This window comes from Euprymna scolopes, chromosome 2, assembly GCF_053919585.1.
Source record: "Euprymna scolopes isolate OS-2025 chromosome 2, ASM5391958v1, whole genome shotgun sequence".
Lineage (NCBI taxonomy): Eukaryota > Metazoa > Mollusca > Cephalopoda > Sepiida > Sepiolidae > Euprymna > Euprymna scolopes.
The window spans coordinates 204,061,344-204,080,236 of record NC_136483.1 but is presented as its reverse complement, the minus strand read 5'-3'; the positions used below and the strand labels follow the sequence as shown (position 1 = coordinate 204,080,236).

The 18,893-nt window shown below is 36.2% G+C and overlaps 1 protein-coding gene across 1 annotated transcript in view; it reads left to right on the top strand.

Moving 5' to 3' along the window:
- Positions 1 to 4,676: 4,676 nt before the first annotated feature.
- Positions 4,677 to 18,893, top strand: part of LOC145241629 (uncharacterized) — an 86,901-nt gene continuing 72,684 nt past the window's right edge. The window contains exons 1-2 of the mRNA XM_080104713.1: positions 4,677 to 4,795; positions 16,914 to 17,009. Coding sequence (XP_079960839.1) covers positions 16,916 to 17,009 — 94 coding nt within the window. The 5' untranslated portion in view covers positions 4,677 to 4,795; positions 16,914 to 16,915. The remainder of the gene's footprint in view (positions 4,796 to 16,913; positions 17,010 to 18,893) is intronic.

Sequence of the window (18,893 nt, the reverse complement as noted above, 5' to 3'; positions counted from 1 at the left end):
ATAATGCTAGAACTTTCAGATATTTATAGAAGCGACGGTCGTTCCACACGTAAGGCGTTTTCTAAACTCAAAAACTAAAACATTGAAGAGCTACGAAGAGAGGATTGATACTATTAAAATGAACGACTTTTTGTTCTCCAGAATTTATTTTTCTTGATAGTTATCACTATTCTCGATGCACTTTTACCAGCCTCTTTCGATGCCTCGATCGTAAAGTTCGGAGCGCGCGCTGTAATTCACATCTCACTGATCACTCTGAAATCGACGAACCCATTTCATAACTGTACTGATATCAACTGCTTCGATTTCGTAAATGTTCAACAAGCACCGGTAAATATTGATTGATTCAGCTTTTTCCTGCATGGAGGAATCTAAAGACGCATTTCTGCTTCTGGCGCACGTCCATGACGAGGATTGCTTTCTTAGAGTTGCTCTTCATATTTCCAGTGCTTTCCACCTCTTTCGATAATCTTGGCAAAATAACATAGCTGTTTACCATTGATTTCTCTCTGACACCAACGATTGGTCTTCACTAAAATTTCGGTGGCAATAAGCCTCCCCAATGCCAGTCTTCTTCACACTCAGCCAATGGAGATTTGTTAGTACTTCTTCTCTTGTTTTTCCATCTTCCTTGACCCTTCATGCCTATTTGGTGTGGTGCCAATTGATGCTGTTACTACATTGTTTGAAAGGAGAAGTTAATTTACAATTATACGGTTTCAATTTTCTTTATTTCATGTAGTATTCTATCCTTTTGTTTTATTTCTGTTACAGTTTCTTATAAAGTTTTTTTTATTACATTTTCCACCCCAAACAAGGCACATTGCCACTTTGATGTAGGGGGCTACTATCAAGAACCTAAGCTACAGGGATACTATGTAGGGAGTTGGGAAGCAAGATGTCAGTTCACGTTACACTTGAACTTCTGCCTGTTAGTACAATTAGGGAAGCAGGGACCCAGAAGGGAATTCCAAAGTTTAGCAGTTCTGGGGAAGAAACAACTGGAGTAGAAGGCTCTCTTACATCTAGAGATCTCTACTGTGAAGGAGTGGGATTAAGCTGCTTGTCGGGTTTGTCGGGAGTATTTACGTCGAGGGGGTACAAGTGCTTCCAGTTCGTCTGAGCATTCACCGTTAAAGTACTTGTAGAACAGGCAGAGGAATGCAACATTTCGTCGATGGGACAGAGGCTGAAGCTTAGATGACAGTTCAGAACCTATCAAGTTGGCGACTCTCTTTTGAACCTTGTCTAGGAGTGAGAGGTTTGTGGCCTTGTGTATTAATAACTGTATTCAAGAGTTTTCTTTAATATTTCAGCCGTTTACATTATTGTTATGCATTGTATCATCTCAAGCATACCCCTGGTTCAAATCTCTCACATTCTTTTTTCGTAGTTTCGGGATTGTTCCTTGTTCTCCTTGGAGTTATCTTGACTTTCTTCATCTTCCATATTAGTTCTCTAGACAGTTCTGCCTGTTTGTTTTGCTTCTCCATCTCCTCGATATTTACCATATGATCTGCTGGAACGGCGAAATCTACATTCTGGCAGGACTTTTCCTTCTTGTAAATTATTATGGCATCCAGTCTTCTTTTGGTACGGGTTTATCTGTTTGTATGTCCATGTCTCGCAGGATTTTGTAATTTTCGTTTTCAAGTACTGCTGCCGGTTTATGCTTGTATCATTTGTTTGGGTGTTCAACGTGCCGTTGTTTGCATAATTCCCAGTCTATTACCTTCCCCACTTCATCGTGTCTATTTTTTTTTTATATTCTTCATGGGCTAGTCTGCTACATTCACATATTATTTATTGTTTCCTTACTTTGTCCACAAACTCTGCATTTGCTGTTTTTCGTGTCTTGTTGATCTTTGCTTTGATATAGTTAGTTCTAATTGTGTTATCTTGTGCGACTTCTATTAGCGATTTAATTTCTATATTTAGTTATCCTTTTTGTAGCCATATCAAGTGTTTTCATGAATCTCATATTTTGTCATTCTTATGACCTGCCTATATAGCTGTTTCTCGTCCCAATTTTATTTTCTCTTTTTATCTCTTGCCTCTCTGTTCTGTGTCTTTTTGATTTTTTTATCATTTCTGTGCTCTGCATTATATATTTACTATTTCTTTTTTATGCCATTCACACGGTTTTCTACACGACCAGTTCTCTTCCTCCGTCTTTGTTTTTCTCGTAAGGCTCGTTAGCATCATACTTTGGGTGCATTGCATTGTGCATGATCATACGTTTCTTGATTTTCTGATCGAGATGCTTCAGTCCTTCTTTGGTTCGAAGTATTTTACAAGTAATCATGCCCATATATTTCTACTATGTGGTTTAGTTTCTAGTTTTCTTGTTCTTTTCTTCTCTTCATTTTTGTTGATTTGATGGTATCGTCTTTAGAAATTCCGAAATGTTTATAGGGGTGTCATGTTTACCTAGTGTCTTAATCTCTGCTTAGTTGAGTAGTTCCATACCTTCTCTTGCCTCAAGTTTTCCACTTGTTATAACTAGCAGTGCGCACTGTTCCATGCCGAATTCCATTCGGATATCTGACTGAACATTAGGTTGTGTTTATTAGCATCTCTAGTTCCTTCTTGTTTTTTTAAAATAGTTTCAGATCATCCATGTACATTAGGTGGTTTCATCTGTATTAGTAAACTTGTGTCAAGCTTAGTATTTCCTTAGTACATTGTTACGGACATCATGGCTATGATGAACAGAAATGGTGATAGTGAATCTCCTTAGAAGATACCTATTTGTAGTTTTTATTTCTTTTGTGTGTTATCTTTCGGCTGTCTGTTCAAGTCTCCATATTCTCATTGCCTTTTCAATCAAATTGATAGTCTTGTCTGGTATTTTTGTTCATTCTCAGACATTCTATTATCCGTGCTAGAGATATCCTGTCATATGCTTCCTTATAGTCGATCCATGTCATGGTTATAATATTATTTACTGACGAGGAATAGTCATACATATCATCATCAAAGATTTATCTTTAGGAAAAATCTATGGTGCTTTCTGGAGTCTAAGTGACAACAAGTCTCCCCAGATTTCCAGTACTCTCCATCTCTTTGGACAACCTTTGTAGACGAATTTGCGTCATCTTAACAGTTGTTTACCATTGATTTCTCATTGGTCTTCATTGGAATTTGGATGGCAATAAGTCTCCCCAAGGTTCCATTCCTTTTTGTATTCATCCAGTAGAGATCTGGTTAGTGCTTTCTCTCCTCAGTTTTTTCATTCTCCTTGATCCTCTACGACTATTTTGTGTGGTGTCAGTTGATGCGGACACTTTTTTAGGAGAGTTAACTTACAAGTATACAGTTTCAGTTTTCTTGATTCCCTGTGGTATTTCTTTGTGTCTCACTTCTGTAGCAGTTTCTATAAGTCCGGCTCGCAACTGTGTATTGGTCTCCGCATTCGGTTCTCCTTAATATTTCAGCTGTTTTCATTATCGTTATCCAGTATTATTATTATTATTATTATTATTATTATTATTATTATTATTATTATTATTATTATTATTATATTGTGAGACCAAGGCTGATTATGTGAAACGTATGGATAGAGAAAGGGCAGAGGAACTGGCTAGGAAGAAAATACATAGAAGGTTCTTCATGGATATAGCAGAAGTGGCTGATGAAAGATCATGGCAATAGCTTAGAGCTGGGTATCTGGCTAAGAGTACTGAAGCTTTTGTTTGTGCAGCACAAGAGCAGGCATTATGAACACGATTGTTCAAAAAAGTGGTTCTAGGAGGGAAGTTGCTGCAGTATGCCGGATTTGTGGTAAGACCTCAGAGTAAATTGCGCACCTTGCAGCAGGGTGTAGTGAACTGGCCCAGAGAGAGTACCGCAAAAGACACGATCGCATGGGACTCCGGATATATTGGGAGGTGTGTAAGAGGGTTGCGGTGAAGTGTGCTGGAAAATGGTTTGAGGAGGTGCCTGATGAAGTGAGAACAAGTGAGGATGGCAAGGTAGAGGTATGGTGGGACAAAAGTGTCATAACGACCAAACAATTTGAACATAATTGTCCGGATTTGGTCGTCATTGACAAGGTTTCAAAAAACTGGCAGATTGTAGACTTTTCAGTACCCTGGGACAGGAATGTGAGAGAGAAGTGGAGCAATTATGCTCCATTGGCTTTGAAGATAAGGCCTATACAAGGGGTTAAAACACAAATAATCCCGGTCATAGTTGGTACACTAGGAGTAGTATAAAGTCGCCTGAAAGGACAATTGAAAAAACTATAAATCCCCGATGTTTTAGGCGGCCTTAGGAAAACCCTTGATCTTTGAAGCTCCTGGTTTGAAGCAGGAATTAAGGGAAATCCTCTGGAAATGAATCCTAGAGAGACGTTGATAAACGAAATCAGAATTATTATTATATTTTTTTAGTAGTAGTAGTAGTAGTAGTAGTAGTAGTAGTAGTAGTAGTAGTAGTAGTATTAGTAGTTAAAGAATTTAGTGCAGCTCCGTGCAAGGAAATCCATATTATGCGTGTGTCGTATTTTCTTTCGCCGGGGAAGCCAATAAATGCCCTCTTTACCCACTCCTATAAACATGATCAGTTGCGGATGAAAGGTCGTCGATAAGACTGTAGCGTTTAATGTCTTATCTTGTTAGGTACATAATATCATTCCGATATGACCTTCATTTCAATAGCCAATGAAATAGATTCTTATAGTTCAAGCGATTTGTAGAACGAGCAACGCCCCCTTTTTTTTAGATTTGACCGAGCGAAACCGACTGCTGTGCTCTCTATTTTTATAAGAGGTGATTTATATTTACAAGTCGAGGTACGTAAAATCATTTCGTTATTTATGTCTTGTTCGCTGTCTAAAAGCGTGAATTTGTTCTCCCTTTCTTAGCTGTGTCCACGTATTTATTTGTTTTATTTGTCAATCAGTCTGACTGTCTGTCTGTCTGTCTGTCACGCTTCCATGTATTAGATGCGTCTTATAAGGAATGTGAAAGGCTCAGTCGGTCGGGCGATCATGCTTCAATCGAAAATAACATTTGCCCGTTTGGTACTCAGAATTGGATGACTCTGACGAGCAGGCTTATTCGACGTTCCAGATACAGAAGCAACAGATATGGGTTGAGCCAGCTTCCAGCTTCAAAGAGAAAGTTTCTAGGGAATAGTAATCAGGCAAACATCGCGTCGTCCTCTTACATAGAGTATCTAGTATTTCGAAATGGTCACCAGGCTGACCTCATTTGACCTCAGCGATCTAACGAGAATTTGTGTAAACGTGATATTGAAAGCGGTATCGTCTTTTCATTTCAACCAATAACATATAACATTATCATATGACCCTTTCTTTTTTAATCATTATTTGTAACATTTGATAATCATAATATTCAATGTTAAGGTGAAGCCAACGAATGTACTTTGCTTTGATTGGGTAGGAAAGGGCGTAAATAAAGCAAATAATTTTCAGTAAATTTAAAGTATCTTTCCCAATTATACTATTCTATATTCCGGGCATGTTATCGAGTCCGACAGAAAGATTCCCGAGTTTGACAAGATTGAAGTATGTCGAAAGTTAGATCGTCTGAAACGTTTCGAAAATAACGCTCCAGATTAAAACAATAGTCCAAATAATCTACATAATACAAATCTATAGTATTCCACACCTTTGAGGCACTCTGTGCATTCGTATTCAACCTTTGAAACCGTTATTAACTCTCACCTGATGATAATGTTCTGCTCTCTTTGATGAAACTGAAATACAAATATTCTGCGAAATGGTTATGGCGATATCACAAATTCTGAGAGAAGTACACAAACAAACAAACAAACATAGTGTTACTTTATATATTGAAGATTCACATGATCATTTCTTCTTTTTTTTCTTGTTTTTTTTTCTCTTTGCCAGTTTCAAGTTTGAAATAACACATGCATCAATAGTAACGTAGGTTTAATAGACGCGTCTTATGTTAATTGCGTCCAAGAACCTCGAAACTAGTTTTTATCCCAATATTTTCTGTTTATTTCATAGATATTCAGAATTATTATTATTATTATTATTATTATTATTATTATTATTATTATTATTATTATCTTGAATTTGTAGTCATGTTTAATTTCGGAAAAGTTTCCGACAGGTAACTATTCTATAATAGTCCTGAAGATTGAGAATTTTGTAGGCAGTTGTTCTTTTGGTAGCCAAAGCGTAAAATATCCTTCTCGTGTTGACACGAAAGAATTATGTGCTGGAATGCTAAAAGATTTAATTTTTATGAAGCAATTCTGGTTTCTGATTGGTTTACGAGGGGCGGGCAATAAGAAATGCCCCTGACCCACTTCCCATAGCAGTAGAGCTATGAAACTTAGCACAGTTATTAGTCTTTCTCTACATAGGAACCACCCAGAGTTATGCATTTTTACATTTGATACAGCTCTGGAGACTGTTTTTGTAGAACACCCCAGGTTGGTCCTCCAACCACGACGTGACTTCAGAAATCAAGGCTGCATCATATGGGAAACGCTTTCCATTCAAAAACAACTTCATGGCTGGGAAGAGGTGAAAGTCAGAGGGTGCAAGGTCAGGAGAGTAGGGAGGATGGGGAAGGATTTCATAACCACACGCCCGTGTTTCTGATCTGGTGACATGCAAGACCGGAGAGCTGTCCTGTAGGAGGAGGGTACCTTTGCTGATCTTGCCCCGCCTCTTAATTTTGATAGCTTCCCTTAATTTCCTCAAAAGTGAAGCATAATAGGCTCCTGTAATTGTGGTACCCTTTGCCAGGAAATCTGTCATCACTACTCCGTCCTGGTCCCAGAAGACTGTGAGCATGACCTTGCCAGCGGAGGGCTGCACCCTTGCCTTCTTTGGGGGTGGTGAGTCCAAGTGCTTCCACTGCATTGACTGGGCTTTGGTCTCTGGATCATAGTGATAGACCCAGGTTTCATCCTTTGTAATCAGTCTTTTGAAAAACTTTGACTCATCTTCTTGGCACATCTCCAAATTCATCCTCAAGCACTCAACGCGTTCTCGCTTCTGGGATGGTATGAGCAACCTGGGAATCCATCTGGCAGACACCTTATGCATATGCAAATGGTAACGAATGGTAGTTTCCACAAACCTTGTACTAATCTTGACATCTTGGGCTATTTGGCGAATAGTAATGCACCGATCTTCTAAAATGGCAGCCTCAACTTGACGGACAAATACCTCATCAATGGCAGAAGGAGGGCGACCAGGTCTGGGATCTGTTTCCACAGACTTTCGGCCATGTTTGAATTCACGATGCCAGCGTTTTACAAGGTCATATGATGGGGCATTATCACCATAAGTTTCTTTCATTTCATCAAAAGTCTCCTGTGGTGTGCGTCTTTTCAAATACAAAAATTGGATCACTACTCGACATTCAACAGGCTCCATTTCACACCTGACTCAGTTCAAACACCTGTAAAACAGAAACCACAATTAGTTCAGAGCTGTAATTTGCCACATAACCCGTAGAGATATAAATCATTGCACATGCAAAATTTCAGTTAGATCAGACAACTAGAATTGGATCACAGGCATTACTTATTGCACGTCCCTAGTATAACAGAAAGTAAATTGATTAAATTCGTCAGTTCCTATCGGCGGCATTTATAAATAGAATCTCGCATATTAGTTCATCTTCTTCATATCATGGATGTACATTTGTGAAATTAAACATGTTTGTGAATTTTACACATCGGATTATTTTTATTTTTTATTTGTCTGGAAAAGTAGGCTGGGCTGTTTTTATCATACCCAAGGAATATACTTCGATCGATTTTAATATTTAATTTGCTTTTCATATCTATAAATACAAAACAAGTTGAACCAAATACATGTATTCTGCTTGAATTTGGCTTTCTACCACAGAAAGCTTCATATGGGGTTCTAAATAATCTTTTGTTAAAGGTTTCGTACATATGAGCAGTCATTAGTGCGTACGTCCAGAAGTTTTGGGGGAGTTTTGATTCAATGAGTAGACATCTTGCCATTTCAAAACGTGTCTGCCATGATCTTTCCGCAGTTCCGTTTTGGTGAGGTGAATTAAGGGTCGATTTTTCATGTTTGATACGATGTTTAATTGATAAAAGTTCAAAGTTTTTATTAGTGAATTCTGTACCATTGTCAGAACGGATACACTTTACTGCACTGTGTGTGTGTGGGGGGGGGTATGTCAGCTAAGTATTTTTTGTTGCTAGCAAAGTATCAGATTTGTTTTTTGAAGAAATGCACCATTATTAAACTGGAATAATCGTCTACAAAATTTAATGAAGTTTTCACTGTTTATCGGTTCCACGGAACCGTTCAAGTCACAATATACCAGTGATAGGATTTTTATGTCTTTCTTATCTGCCATTTTGTTTTAATATTTTGCTATCTTTCCTTGTGTACAAACGTCGCAGTTTGTCAAATTTCTTGATGTTTTCATTTTCATTCAGCAACCGTTTCATTCGACAACTTTTTGCTATCTGGAATATTGCAGTGTCCAAGATTTTTTCCCTGTCTGTAAATCATGGCAGGTGGTTTTTGATGTGACTAAACTGTTTAAATAATATAGTCTTCCAATTTCGTTTATATCGAATAAAGTTCTATTCGATTACACCAGTTTTGATTTATTGGGGCTAAAATTCATATTTGCACCTTATTTAGTGGCGACTTCTACGGGATTAAAAGAGCGTATTCCAGAATACAGAAACAAGGTGCACCTTTATTATTCCTTACCGATATTTTAGCATCACCTTTCTTCAAAACGGTATCGTTTACTCGACTGCCGTTGGTTAGCTTTACAAAGTGACCCTGGGGGTTAAAGTTGGGATCAAAACTAAAAATTCCGAATTCTTCGTAATTGCATGTACCGTTCCACCATAACCTACGAGATCATTCGGCAACCTCTGAAGGACTATGGAGATTAACAGGCTGTCGCTAATAACTTCGCTAGATTTTTTAATGAATTTGCTGTTGTTTCAATCTTTATAATATAATCTGTAATCGTCTCGGCTCCCGTACGGTTTAGAGATGTCAGTTCAGTATATAAAGAGATAATTCCTTTCCTTTCGATAAATAATGCTCTTAATATGCTTAATTCTTTGCGCCCATCATCCAAGGCTTCTCGCATTACTAGAAATAGAATTAATTTTTTTTTGTTAAGTAAAATTAAAACAAAGCAAAAGGAGAAAATTGAAAATTTCCAGAAAATTAGAAAAAGAGTATTGTGTACAAAATATTAAGTCAATTTCAATTTATGCGCGCCATTAAATAAGCATGTTCGTATTGGAAGGAGCTGGGCCCATAACTTCTTTAATTGGAAGCCATGTTTAATTTCAGAAGTGTTTCTGATGGGCTATTTGGCAAATAGTAACGCGCCGATCTTCCAAAATGGCAGCCTCAACTTGACAGACAGATGCCTCATCAATAGAAGAAGGGGGCGACCAGGTCTGGGAGCTGTTTCTACAGACTTCCAGCCATGTTTGAATTCACGATGCCAGCGTTTTACAAGGTCATATGATGGGGAATTATCACCATAAGTGTCTTTCATTTCATCAAAAGTCTCCTGTGATGTGCGTCCTTATAAATACAAAAACCGGATCACTGCTCGATATTCAACAGGCTCCATTTCACACCTGACTCAGGTCAAACACCTGTAAAACAGAAACCACAATTAGTTCAGAGCTGTCATTTGCCACATAACCCGTAGAGATATAAATCATTGCACACGCAAAATTTCAGTTAGATCAGACAACTGGAATTGGGTCACAGGCATTACTTATTGCACGCTCCTCGTATAACAGAAAGAAATTGATTAAATTCGTCAGTTCCTATCGGCAGCATTTATAAATAGAATCTCGCATATTAGTTCATCTTCTTCATATCATGGATTTCCATTTTTGAAATTAAACATGTCTGTTAATTTTACACATCGGATTATTTTTATTTTTTATTTGTCTGGAAAATATACTAAGTAGGTTGGGCTGTTTTTATCATACCCAAGGAATATACTTCGACCGGTTTTAATATTTAATTTGCTTTTCATATCTATAAATACAAAACAAATTGAACCAAATGCATGCATTCTGCTTGAATTTGGCTTTCTACCACAGAAAGCTTCATATGGGGTTCTAAATAGTCTTTTGTTAAAGGTTGCGTATATATGAGCAGTCATTAGTGCGTACGTCCAGAAGTTTTGGGGAGTTTTGATTCAATGAGTAGACATCTTGCCATTTCAAAACGTGTCTGCCATGATCTTTATATACAAGTTTGTCATTATCATTATATACAAGTCCTGGAGATGAGGAATTTTCAGTGGGCAACTGTTTTGTAAAGGTTTTGGACTTTATAATTTTGAAGCTAAAGAGCAAAAGATCCTTCTCGTGTTGACAGGAAAAACGTACGTACCGGAATGTTCAAAGATTCAATATTTTTATGGATCAATTCTGGTTTCTAATTGGTTAATTTGATTCGTCAGTTCCTGTCAGCAGTGCTTATAAATAGAATCTCCGAATTTTCAGAGATTATATACCCATTACTATATAAAAAATATTGCAACATTATTATTATTATTACTATTATTATTATTATTATTATTATTATTACTATCATGTCAGCATTATCATCATCATCATCATCATCATCATTATTATTATTATAATCATCATCATCATTAATATCATTATATCATTATTATTATTATTATTATTATTATTATTATTATATTATCATTAGCATTATTATTATTTTATGATTATTATAATTAGAATAATTATTATTAATACAATCATTATTATCCTTTTTATTATTAATATTTTCATCATAAAGTTATTCTCATTATCATTGTTGCCATTATTATATTTTCATTATTATCAATAATATCATTATTATGATCATCATTATTACTATTATTATTATCATGATATCATTGCTATTATTATTATTATCATTATTATATTATTATTACCCTTATTATTATAATTATTATATCATTATTAAAATTATCATTATTATTATTATCATTATCATTTTATTATTACCATTATTATGATAATTATTATATCATTATTATTATTATCATTATTAATATATCATTATTATTATTATTACTATATCACTATTATCATTAGTATTATCATTATGTAATTATTGATGCCCCGATTTATTGCAGAGGGACCTATGTTTTCAGTGGCGTTCGTTCGTCCGTGCGTCCGTCCGTGCGTTCATTATTCCGGACGATTACCAGATAACCGTATATTAGTTTTTCCTGAAATTTTGCCACAAATTGTATTTCATTTAATAGATGTGCACTGTAAAACATTTTTTTTTTTTTGCGAAAATTCCCGTTGCGAACCCAGGGTCTCAAAAGAGGTCAAGAATGTCCCAAAATGGCCAAAATTTGCACATTTTGCCCCATGACTTTTGTTCCATCCATTAGATTTTTCTGAAACTTGGCCAAAATATGGAGCCCATTGTTCTTAATATAAATCCAGTATGGGTGACACTGGCAACATTCTGGTTCGCGTCTCCAGGAACTTTTAGTGCTAAAAATGCCCTTGATATGTCTGACTATATATTATTTATTTAACAGCGGTCAACTCAAATATACATGTGTTAAGGCCTGAAACTACACCGGTATCCATTTACACTGGGATTCGGCGTTCCCAGGGCTCAAAAGAGGTAAAAAAATATCCCTAAATGGCCCAAAATGACACTTTTTGCCCTATAGCGTTCGATCCATCAATTAGATTTTCCTGAAACTTGGCCAAAATGTGAAGGCGATTGTTCTAAATATAAATTCAGTATGGGTGACCCTGGCAAAATTCTGGTTCGCATTCATCTATGACTTTTAGGGCTAAAAAAAAAACGTGCCTTTTTTTTAGCTCTTTTTTCATATTACTCAAAAACTTGCTATGTTTTTTTTTGTTTTTTTTTTAATTCAATTTTCAACCCAAACAAGGCACAGTTCCACTTTGAAGCAGGGGGCTACTATCAGGGACTTAATTAGCAGGGTCAATTATGAAGGGAGATGAGTAGAAAGATGTTTGTTGACATTACACTTGAACTTCTGCATATCAGTGCAGTTGGGAAAGCAGAATCCCGGAAGGGAGTTCCAAAGACCCGCAGTTCTGAGGAAGAAACTATTGGAGTAAAAAGCTTTCTTGCACCTAGGGATCTCTACTGTAAAGGGATGAAACTTAGTAGCTTGTCGGGTTTGTCGGAGGTAGTTACGTCTGGGAGGTACAAGTGTTTGCAGTTCGTCAGAGCATTCACCATTAAAGTATTTGTAGAACAGGCAGAGGGATGCAACATCTCGTCGATGGGACAGAGGCTGAAGCCTAGATGATAGTTCAGGACCTATCAGATTGGCGACTATCTTTTGAACCCTGTCCAGGAGCGAGAGACAAGCAGCAGATGCACCAACCCAGATGTGACAACAGTACTCCATACACGGGCGAATGGAGGCCTTATAGAGGTATAGGATACTGTCAGGCGTAAGTAGTTTTCTAGCACGGTAGAGGGAGCCAACCTTTCTTGCAGCAGCCTTGGCAATAAGTACTTTCAGGCAATGTGTTCTTGGCCATTGCTATTGGTGGTAGAGAAGGTTTCTTGTAGTTATTGAAGGAAACAAGCTTAGTCTTGGCAGCATTGAATGTGACCATCCATTTTTGGCCCCATTCTACTACAGATTGGAGGTCATCCTCTAGTGTTTCTGCCATTTCCTTGGATATATGTTCATTTGTTTTCCCCTCATATCTGTTATAGAGAGTGGTGTCATCGGCAAATATACCCATCTCCGAAACAATTTTATCAGGGAGGTCATTTATGAATATCAGGAATAATAGAGGTCCAAGGATAGACCCCTGAGGTACTCCCGCATTTATGTCATATTGTTTAGATGTACGACCGTCGAGGACAACTTTGATTTTTCTCTTACTGAAGAAGGATTTAATTACATTATGAATTCTTCCAGTGATTCCATATGATCTAATTTTCCTTAGAAGACCATCGTGCCATACCCTGTAAAAAGCCTTAGATATATCAAGGGCTACCGCTCTACCCTCCCCTGTTTTGTCCAATGAACGGTATATACGTTCAGAAACTACAGTTAAGATATCTGCTGTTGAACGAGCGTGCCTGAATCCATATTGTTTGTCAGTCAGGAGTTTAGCGGCTATTAGGTGCTGGACTAGGGCTTGATTAACTAAGGACTTAAATATTTTGGCGAAAAGCGGGAGGAGTCTAATGGGGCGATGATTTAGTGGGTCAGTTCTTTCACCAGAATTCTTGAATGTTATATAGGGGTTTCATTAAAAGAGAGTCTTATTAAGAGGGATGTTGTTTAGAGACTTGGAGAGATGTTGTTGCGTTCTGTGTTCGTGTTATGACGCGATTCATATATATGAAAAATATTCATTACTTAGATGTGTTGAAGCTCTTAGAGTGAGGAAACAGTCTTCAGACAGTCTTAGTGTAGATATGAGATGTGTATGTCAAGACATTCTAAACCACATGATATACAAGACATATAATAACAATTTTCACTTTACCTTTTGGTAGAATTACAACACAAAGACGACGTTTATAAAAACACATGATGGGTTTATTTCTTCTCACGACCGGCCGTGGTTTTCTCATCAAGAATTCAAAGCTTCATTCTAAGTTTCAAAAGTGACCGTCTCGCTTCTAGACGTTCGAATCCCAAACTCACGACTATCGTATGTCGTCCTCAGACTCCCTCTGACTCTCCCCAGTTTCTCCTTGCTTAACTCTAAAGTTTTCTAACTATATCTAGAACTTCCCATTTTCCATGACGTCATACACATGTTAAAACATGTATCTTCTTTCACGTGTTCTGGACATGCGTGTCCAAAACTTTTTCTTTTGTTTACAAAAGGAATTTTAACCTATATTCCCAATAACCTATTTTTCCAATATGTTAAAAACATGTTTATTAAATTATCTTGTATAGTTGCATTCCTCAATTGAATTTTTCATAACAGACTTGTCAACTCACATTCTTTTCTTGAAACTATTTAATCTCTAAGCTAAACAATGGTTTGTTTTATATTCCATTTTCTAATTCTCTCTCGTAATCTATTTCTAAACCTAATTTACGAGGTTCGAATTTCGTCTATTCTATTTCATTTTCATTTTAACTAAATCTCTCTATTTTTATACTTACATGAAAAGGGGACAGCCCTTATCATGTAACATGAAGACTGGTACCACAGAGGCGGTTTTCCAGCAGTTGGGAAAGCAAGATTCGTTAAGGCATTTATTGTAAAGTTCGAAGAGAACAGGAGCAACCTCGGCAGAGCATTTTTTTAATAGCACAGCCGGGATGAGATCTGGTCCACATGCTTTTGAGGTGTCTAGGTGTTTTATAATAGCATGTACCTGAGAAGGGGTAATTTTAAAATCGTCTAGTGTGGCGTCTGTTCGCAGAGGAAAATCAGGGAGGGAGTGGTGTACCGAGTTCAGTGTGGAGTTTGAGGCAAACCGACTGGCAAGCAGATTAGCCTTGTCAGCTGCCGTGCAAGCAACCTGATGATTGTTTGATAGTGGGGGAATAATTGACTGTCCATTATTTACTACGCTGTTGTATATTTTCCAAAAATCCCGGGTTCCTAATTTCTGTGCTTCGATGCGTTTTCTGGTGGTTTCAGAATAATCTGTCTTAGCTGTCTCTATCACTTTCTTACAATTATTTCTAGCTTTTATAAACTTCTGTTTATTTGAGCTGGACTTATGTCGGTTGAATCTGCGGAACGCATGCTGCCTTTGACAAATGGCAGCTGCACAAGCAGAAGTAAACCATTGGGGAGAGTGAGGCTTGCTATAGAATTTCCGTGCGGGAACATGTGCTTCAATTGCAGTTTTTAACCATTCAGTCTCATTTGCACACTGTTCCGCTGGAAGAGTAAAGATAGTTTGCCATGGGGCATCTCTGATGAGTTCCTTGATGGCTTCCCAATCAGTCTTTTTGTAATACTTCGTTATTTTGAGTAGTGGGTCTTCAGTTTTAGGGCGAGAATTTAGACTGATTTCTACCATTATCACAACGTGATCAGCATTCCTGAGTGGGCTGTGGGCATTTGTTGTACAGTCATGTATGTCTATATAGTGGTTTCCCATGGTGCTGAATGCAAATATACATGTCTTAAGGCATGAAACTGCACCGTTTTTCCATTTTTGCTGGGATTCGGCATTACCTGGAGCTCAACAGCCCCCAAATTGCAAAAAAAAGTTACACTTTTTTACCCCATAACTTTTGTCCGATCCATTAGATTTTTCTGAAACTAGGCGAAAATGTGAAGGCAACGTTGGCCCTATACACTTTTCATATTAATCATTTCTTCACTATTTTTTTGTGGCGTCATTTTACATGCAGCAGCAGAGGGGGACCACGCACGCGCGACTTGTTATTACTATTATTATTACTATTATATCATTTTTATTACGATTATTATTATCATAATTGTTAAGTTTTCAGGTTGGAACAAGTAACGTAGAAAGCAATACAAATGACGACTCAACAAACAAAGGTAGATCAAATAAGAAGTGTATTAGGAAAAGGTATATTTACAGGATATTTACATAATGGTGTCAAATAAGAGAGTCTTTGCTGGAGAAACATATCTGCTCTCGGCGGCCTTCGGTGGCTTCTGGTGAACACACACCCAGACTAACTGAGTCTTCCTATTTATGTGTAATTACTATCCACATATGCAAATGAATGTGTGCCACCACAACAATAATTATTACTGTTATTCTTATTATTATGATTATTATTACTATTAATATAATTATTATCATTATTATAACTATTATTATATCATTATTATCATTATTATAACTATCATTATTATCAATATTGTAATTATTATTGCTATTATTATCATAAATATCATTAATATCAATATTATATATTGATATATCATTATTTTCTTTAGTATCATTATTATTACTATTATCATATTATCGTTATTATCATCATTATAATAATCATTACTATTATTGTTGTTAAAATGTTTTTGACTCCTTATGAGAGTATGACCACAAGGATTTGGACAATCTTATTTTTGACTTCGCGTTAGGACAATCCACCAAATGAGAAACCTCCGAGCTCATTACAAAAATATCGAATTTTGGATTCAAGTCACTTCGCTATCAGTCTCCGTCTTAACCACTGCTGACCCGGACTACAGTGATTCTTTGCTGATCTAATGCGCCATCTTTGTTCTAGAGAATTACTCAACACTCGAGATCGAGACTGCATTGATTCTTTACCGATTTGATGTACTACCGCCATTTTTCTTCAACGTAATGGCCCAACACTTACTAATTGTTATTATTATAATCATTAATACTATTATTGTTATTATTATAATTATTATTATTATTGTCTATAATTATTATATTTTTATTATCCTTATTATTATTATTATTATTATTATTATTATCCTTCTTCTTCTTCTTATTATTATTATTATTATTATTATTATTATTATTATTATCACTATTATTACGATTATTATTATCATTATTTTTACTACCATCATTATTTATTAATACCATTATTATCATTAATATTATTATATGAGAAGTCGTGTGACATTTTTATAGCAGAATTTATAAAACACACAATGGCGAGCATATTTCAGTTTAAAATTGTGTATTTCCTTATTTAGCATACAAACCTATTTTCCGTTAATGTAGATTACGTTTTTGTAAATCTTCTGCTTCCCTTTTTTTTAACTCTACTTAAATCTGGATAAAATATCTTGCTTATTTAATTTCCAGTCGATCAGAAAGCAATTTCACATACGGATATCCAACAGCATAAACATGTAGTGGCACAGGTATAACTACGAGTCTAAATTATTCTATTTATTTTTGTTATATTCATTGTTTCTTTTTTATTTCACAGAAATGATGAAGATCGTTTCGTTAATATTGGCTTTACTTTGCACGACGATTCTGGCCCAACATGACACCTCAGTATGCAAACCATACACGGATTCAGGTAAGGAAATGTGTTTTTATTATATTTCTCTTGGCTGTAAAAAAACTCTAACTCTAAATCTAACCCTAAATTACTGACTTAAATGGTTGCCTTAAATATGTTTATTTAATCATTTTACGATAACGCAATTTTAAAATCGTTAAAAAATTTAATAGACAATGATATATTGCTTTAGTTATATTTACTTTTAATGAATATATAATAAGCGTATAAATTTTAAAATGCAATCATTAAAGGTAATTGGATAAATTGTGAAATTGTATGGTTTTCGTTATTCTTTGATTACTTAACTTTCTCGACGAATCAAACTTGTGATTTTTGTTTCTATGAATTTATGACTGGTCATTATTAATGAATTGAGATTGTTACTAATAAAAAAATGTAGAGTTTTTATGTAACCTTTGTGACTTTATTGAAGAACTATTTTGTATTTAATCCACTATTCCTCTTATTAATAATCCAAGTTTTCGTTACAAACTATATATTATCGTAATAATTATTTTTGTTGCAATATTTTGGATATTTGAGGGTATGATCACTGAAAGTTGGGAGATTTTACTTACAGACACTGGCGATAGAAACTGACGAATCAAATTAAGGCACGTTCTGCTAGCAACTAATCAGAAACCAGAATTGCTTCATAAAAATTAAATTATTCTTTTTTGTTTTTACCCTTTCACCCCAAACAAGGCACATTGCCACTTTGATATAGGAGCCTACTATCAGGGACATAAGCTACAGGGGTACTATGTGGGGAGTTGGGCAGCAAGATGTCGATTCACGCTACACTTGGACTTCTGCACGTCAATACAATTGGGGAAGCAGGAACCCGGAAGGGAATTCCAAAGTCTAGCGGTTCTGGGGAAGAAACTATTGGAGTAGAAGGCTTTCTTACACCTAGGGATCTCTACTGAGTAGGGGTAGGATTTAGTTGCTTGTCGGGTTTGTCAGGGGTATTAACGTCGAGGGGGTACAAGTGCTTGCAGTTCGTCGGAGCATTCACCGTAAAAGTACTTTAAAGGCAGAGGGATGCAACATTTCGTCGATGTGACATAGGCTGAAGCTTAGATGACAGTTCAGGACCTATTAGGTTGGCGACTCTCTTTTGAACCTTGTTTAGGAACGAGAGACTAGTAGCAGATGCACCAGCCCAAATATGACAACAATACTCCATACATGGGCGAATGGTGGCCTTATAGAGGTACAGGATACTGTCAGTCGTTAGTAGCTTTCTAGCATGATAGAGAGAACCTACCTTTTTAGCAGCGTTCCTAGCAATGCTCTCAATGTAATTGTTCCAACTTATGTTTCCTGTGAACGTTAGGCCGAGGAGTTTAAAAGATATACTTTCAGATAAAGAGTCTTTGGCCATTGCTATTGGTGGTAGAGAAGGTTTCTTGTAGTTATTGAAGGAAACAAGCTTAGTCTTGGCAGCATTGAATGTGACCATCCATTTTTGTCCCCATTCCACTACAGATTGGAGGTCTTTTAGCATTCCAGCACACAATGTTTTCATATCAAGACGAGAAGAATCTTTTGCCCTTTGCCTTCGAAATGATAAAGTCCAAAACCTGTACAGAACAGTTACCTCCTGAAAATGTTTCATCTCCAGGACTTGTACAGAATTGCCATTCATCGGAAACTCTTCTGAAATTAAACATAGCTATCAATTCAAAGTTTTTAAGTAATGTTTAATTGTTTCAGACTATTAGTTGTATAGGCCGTTGATTCAAATAGCCTTTTGCATTAGCGACCTATAAAGTCAATTTAGCTATTAATTTTGTTGCAATATACAATCTAAATAAAATATAGAATCGTTTATATATGAAATATGTCAATCAAGAGTGTCGGCTCAGTATTTTACGTATTACTGCTCGAGAACTA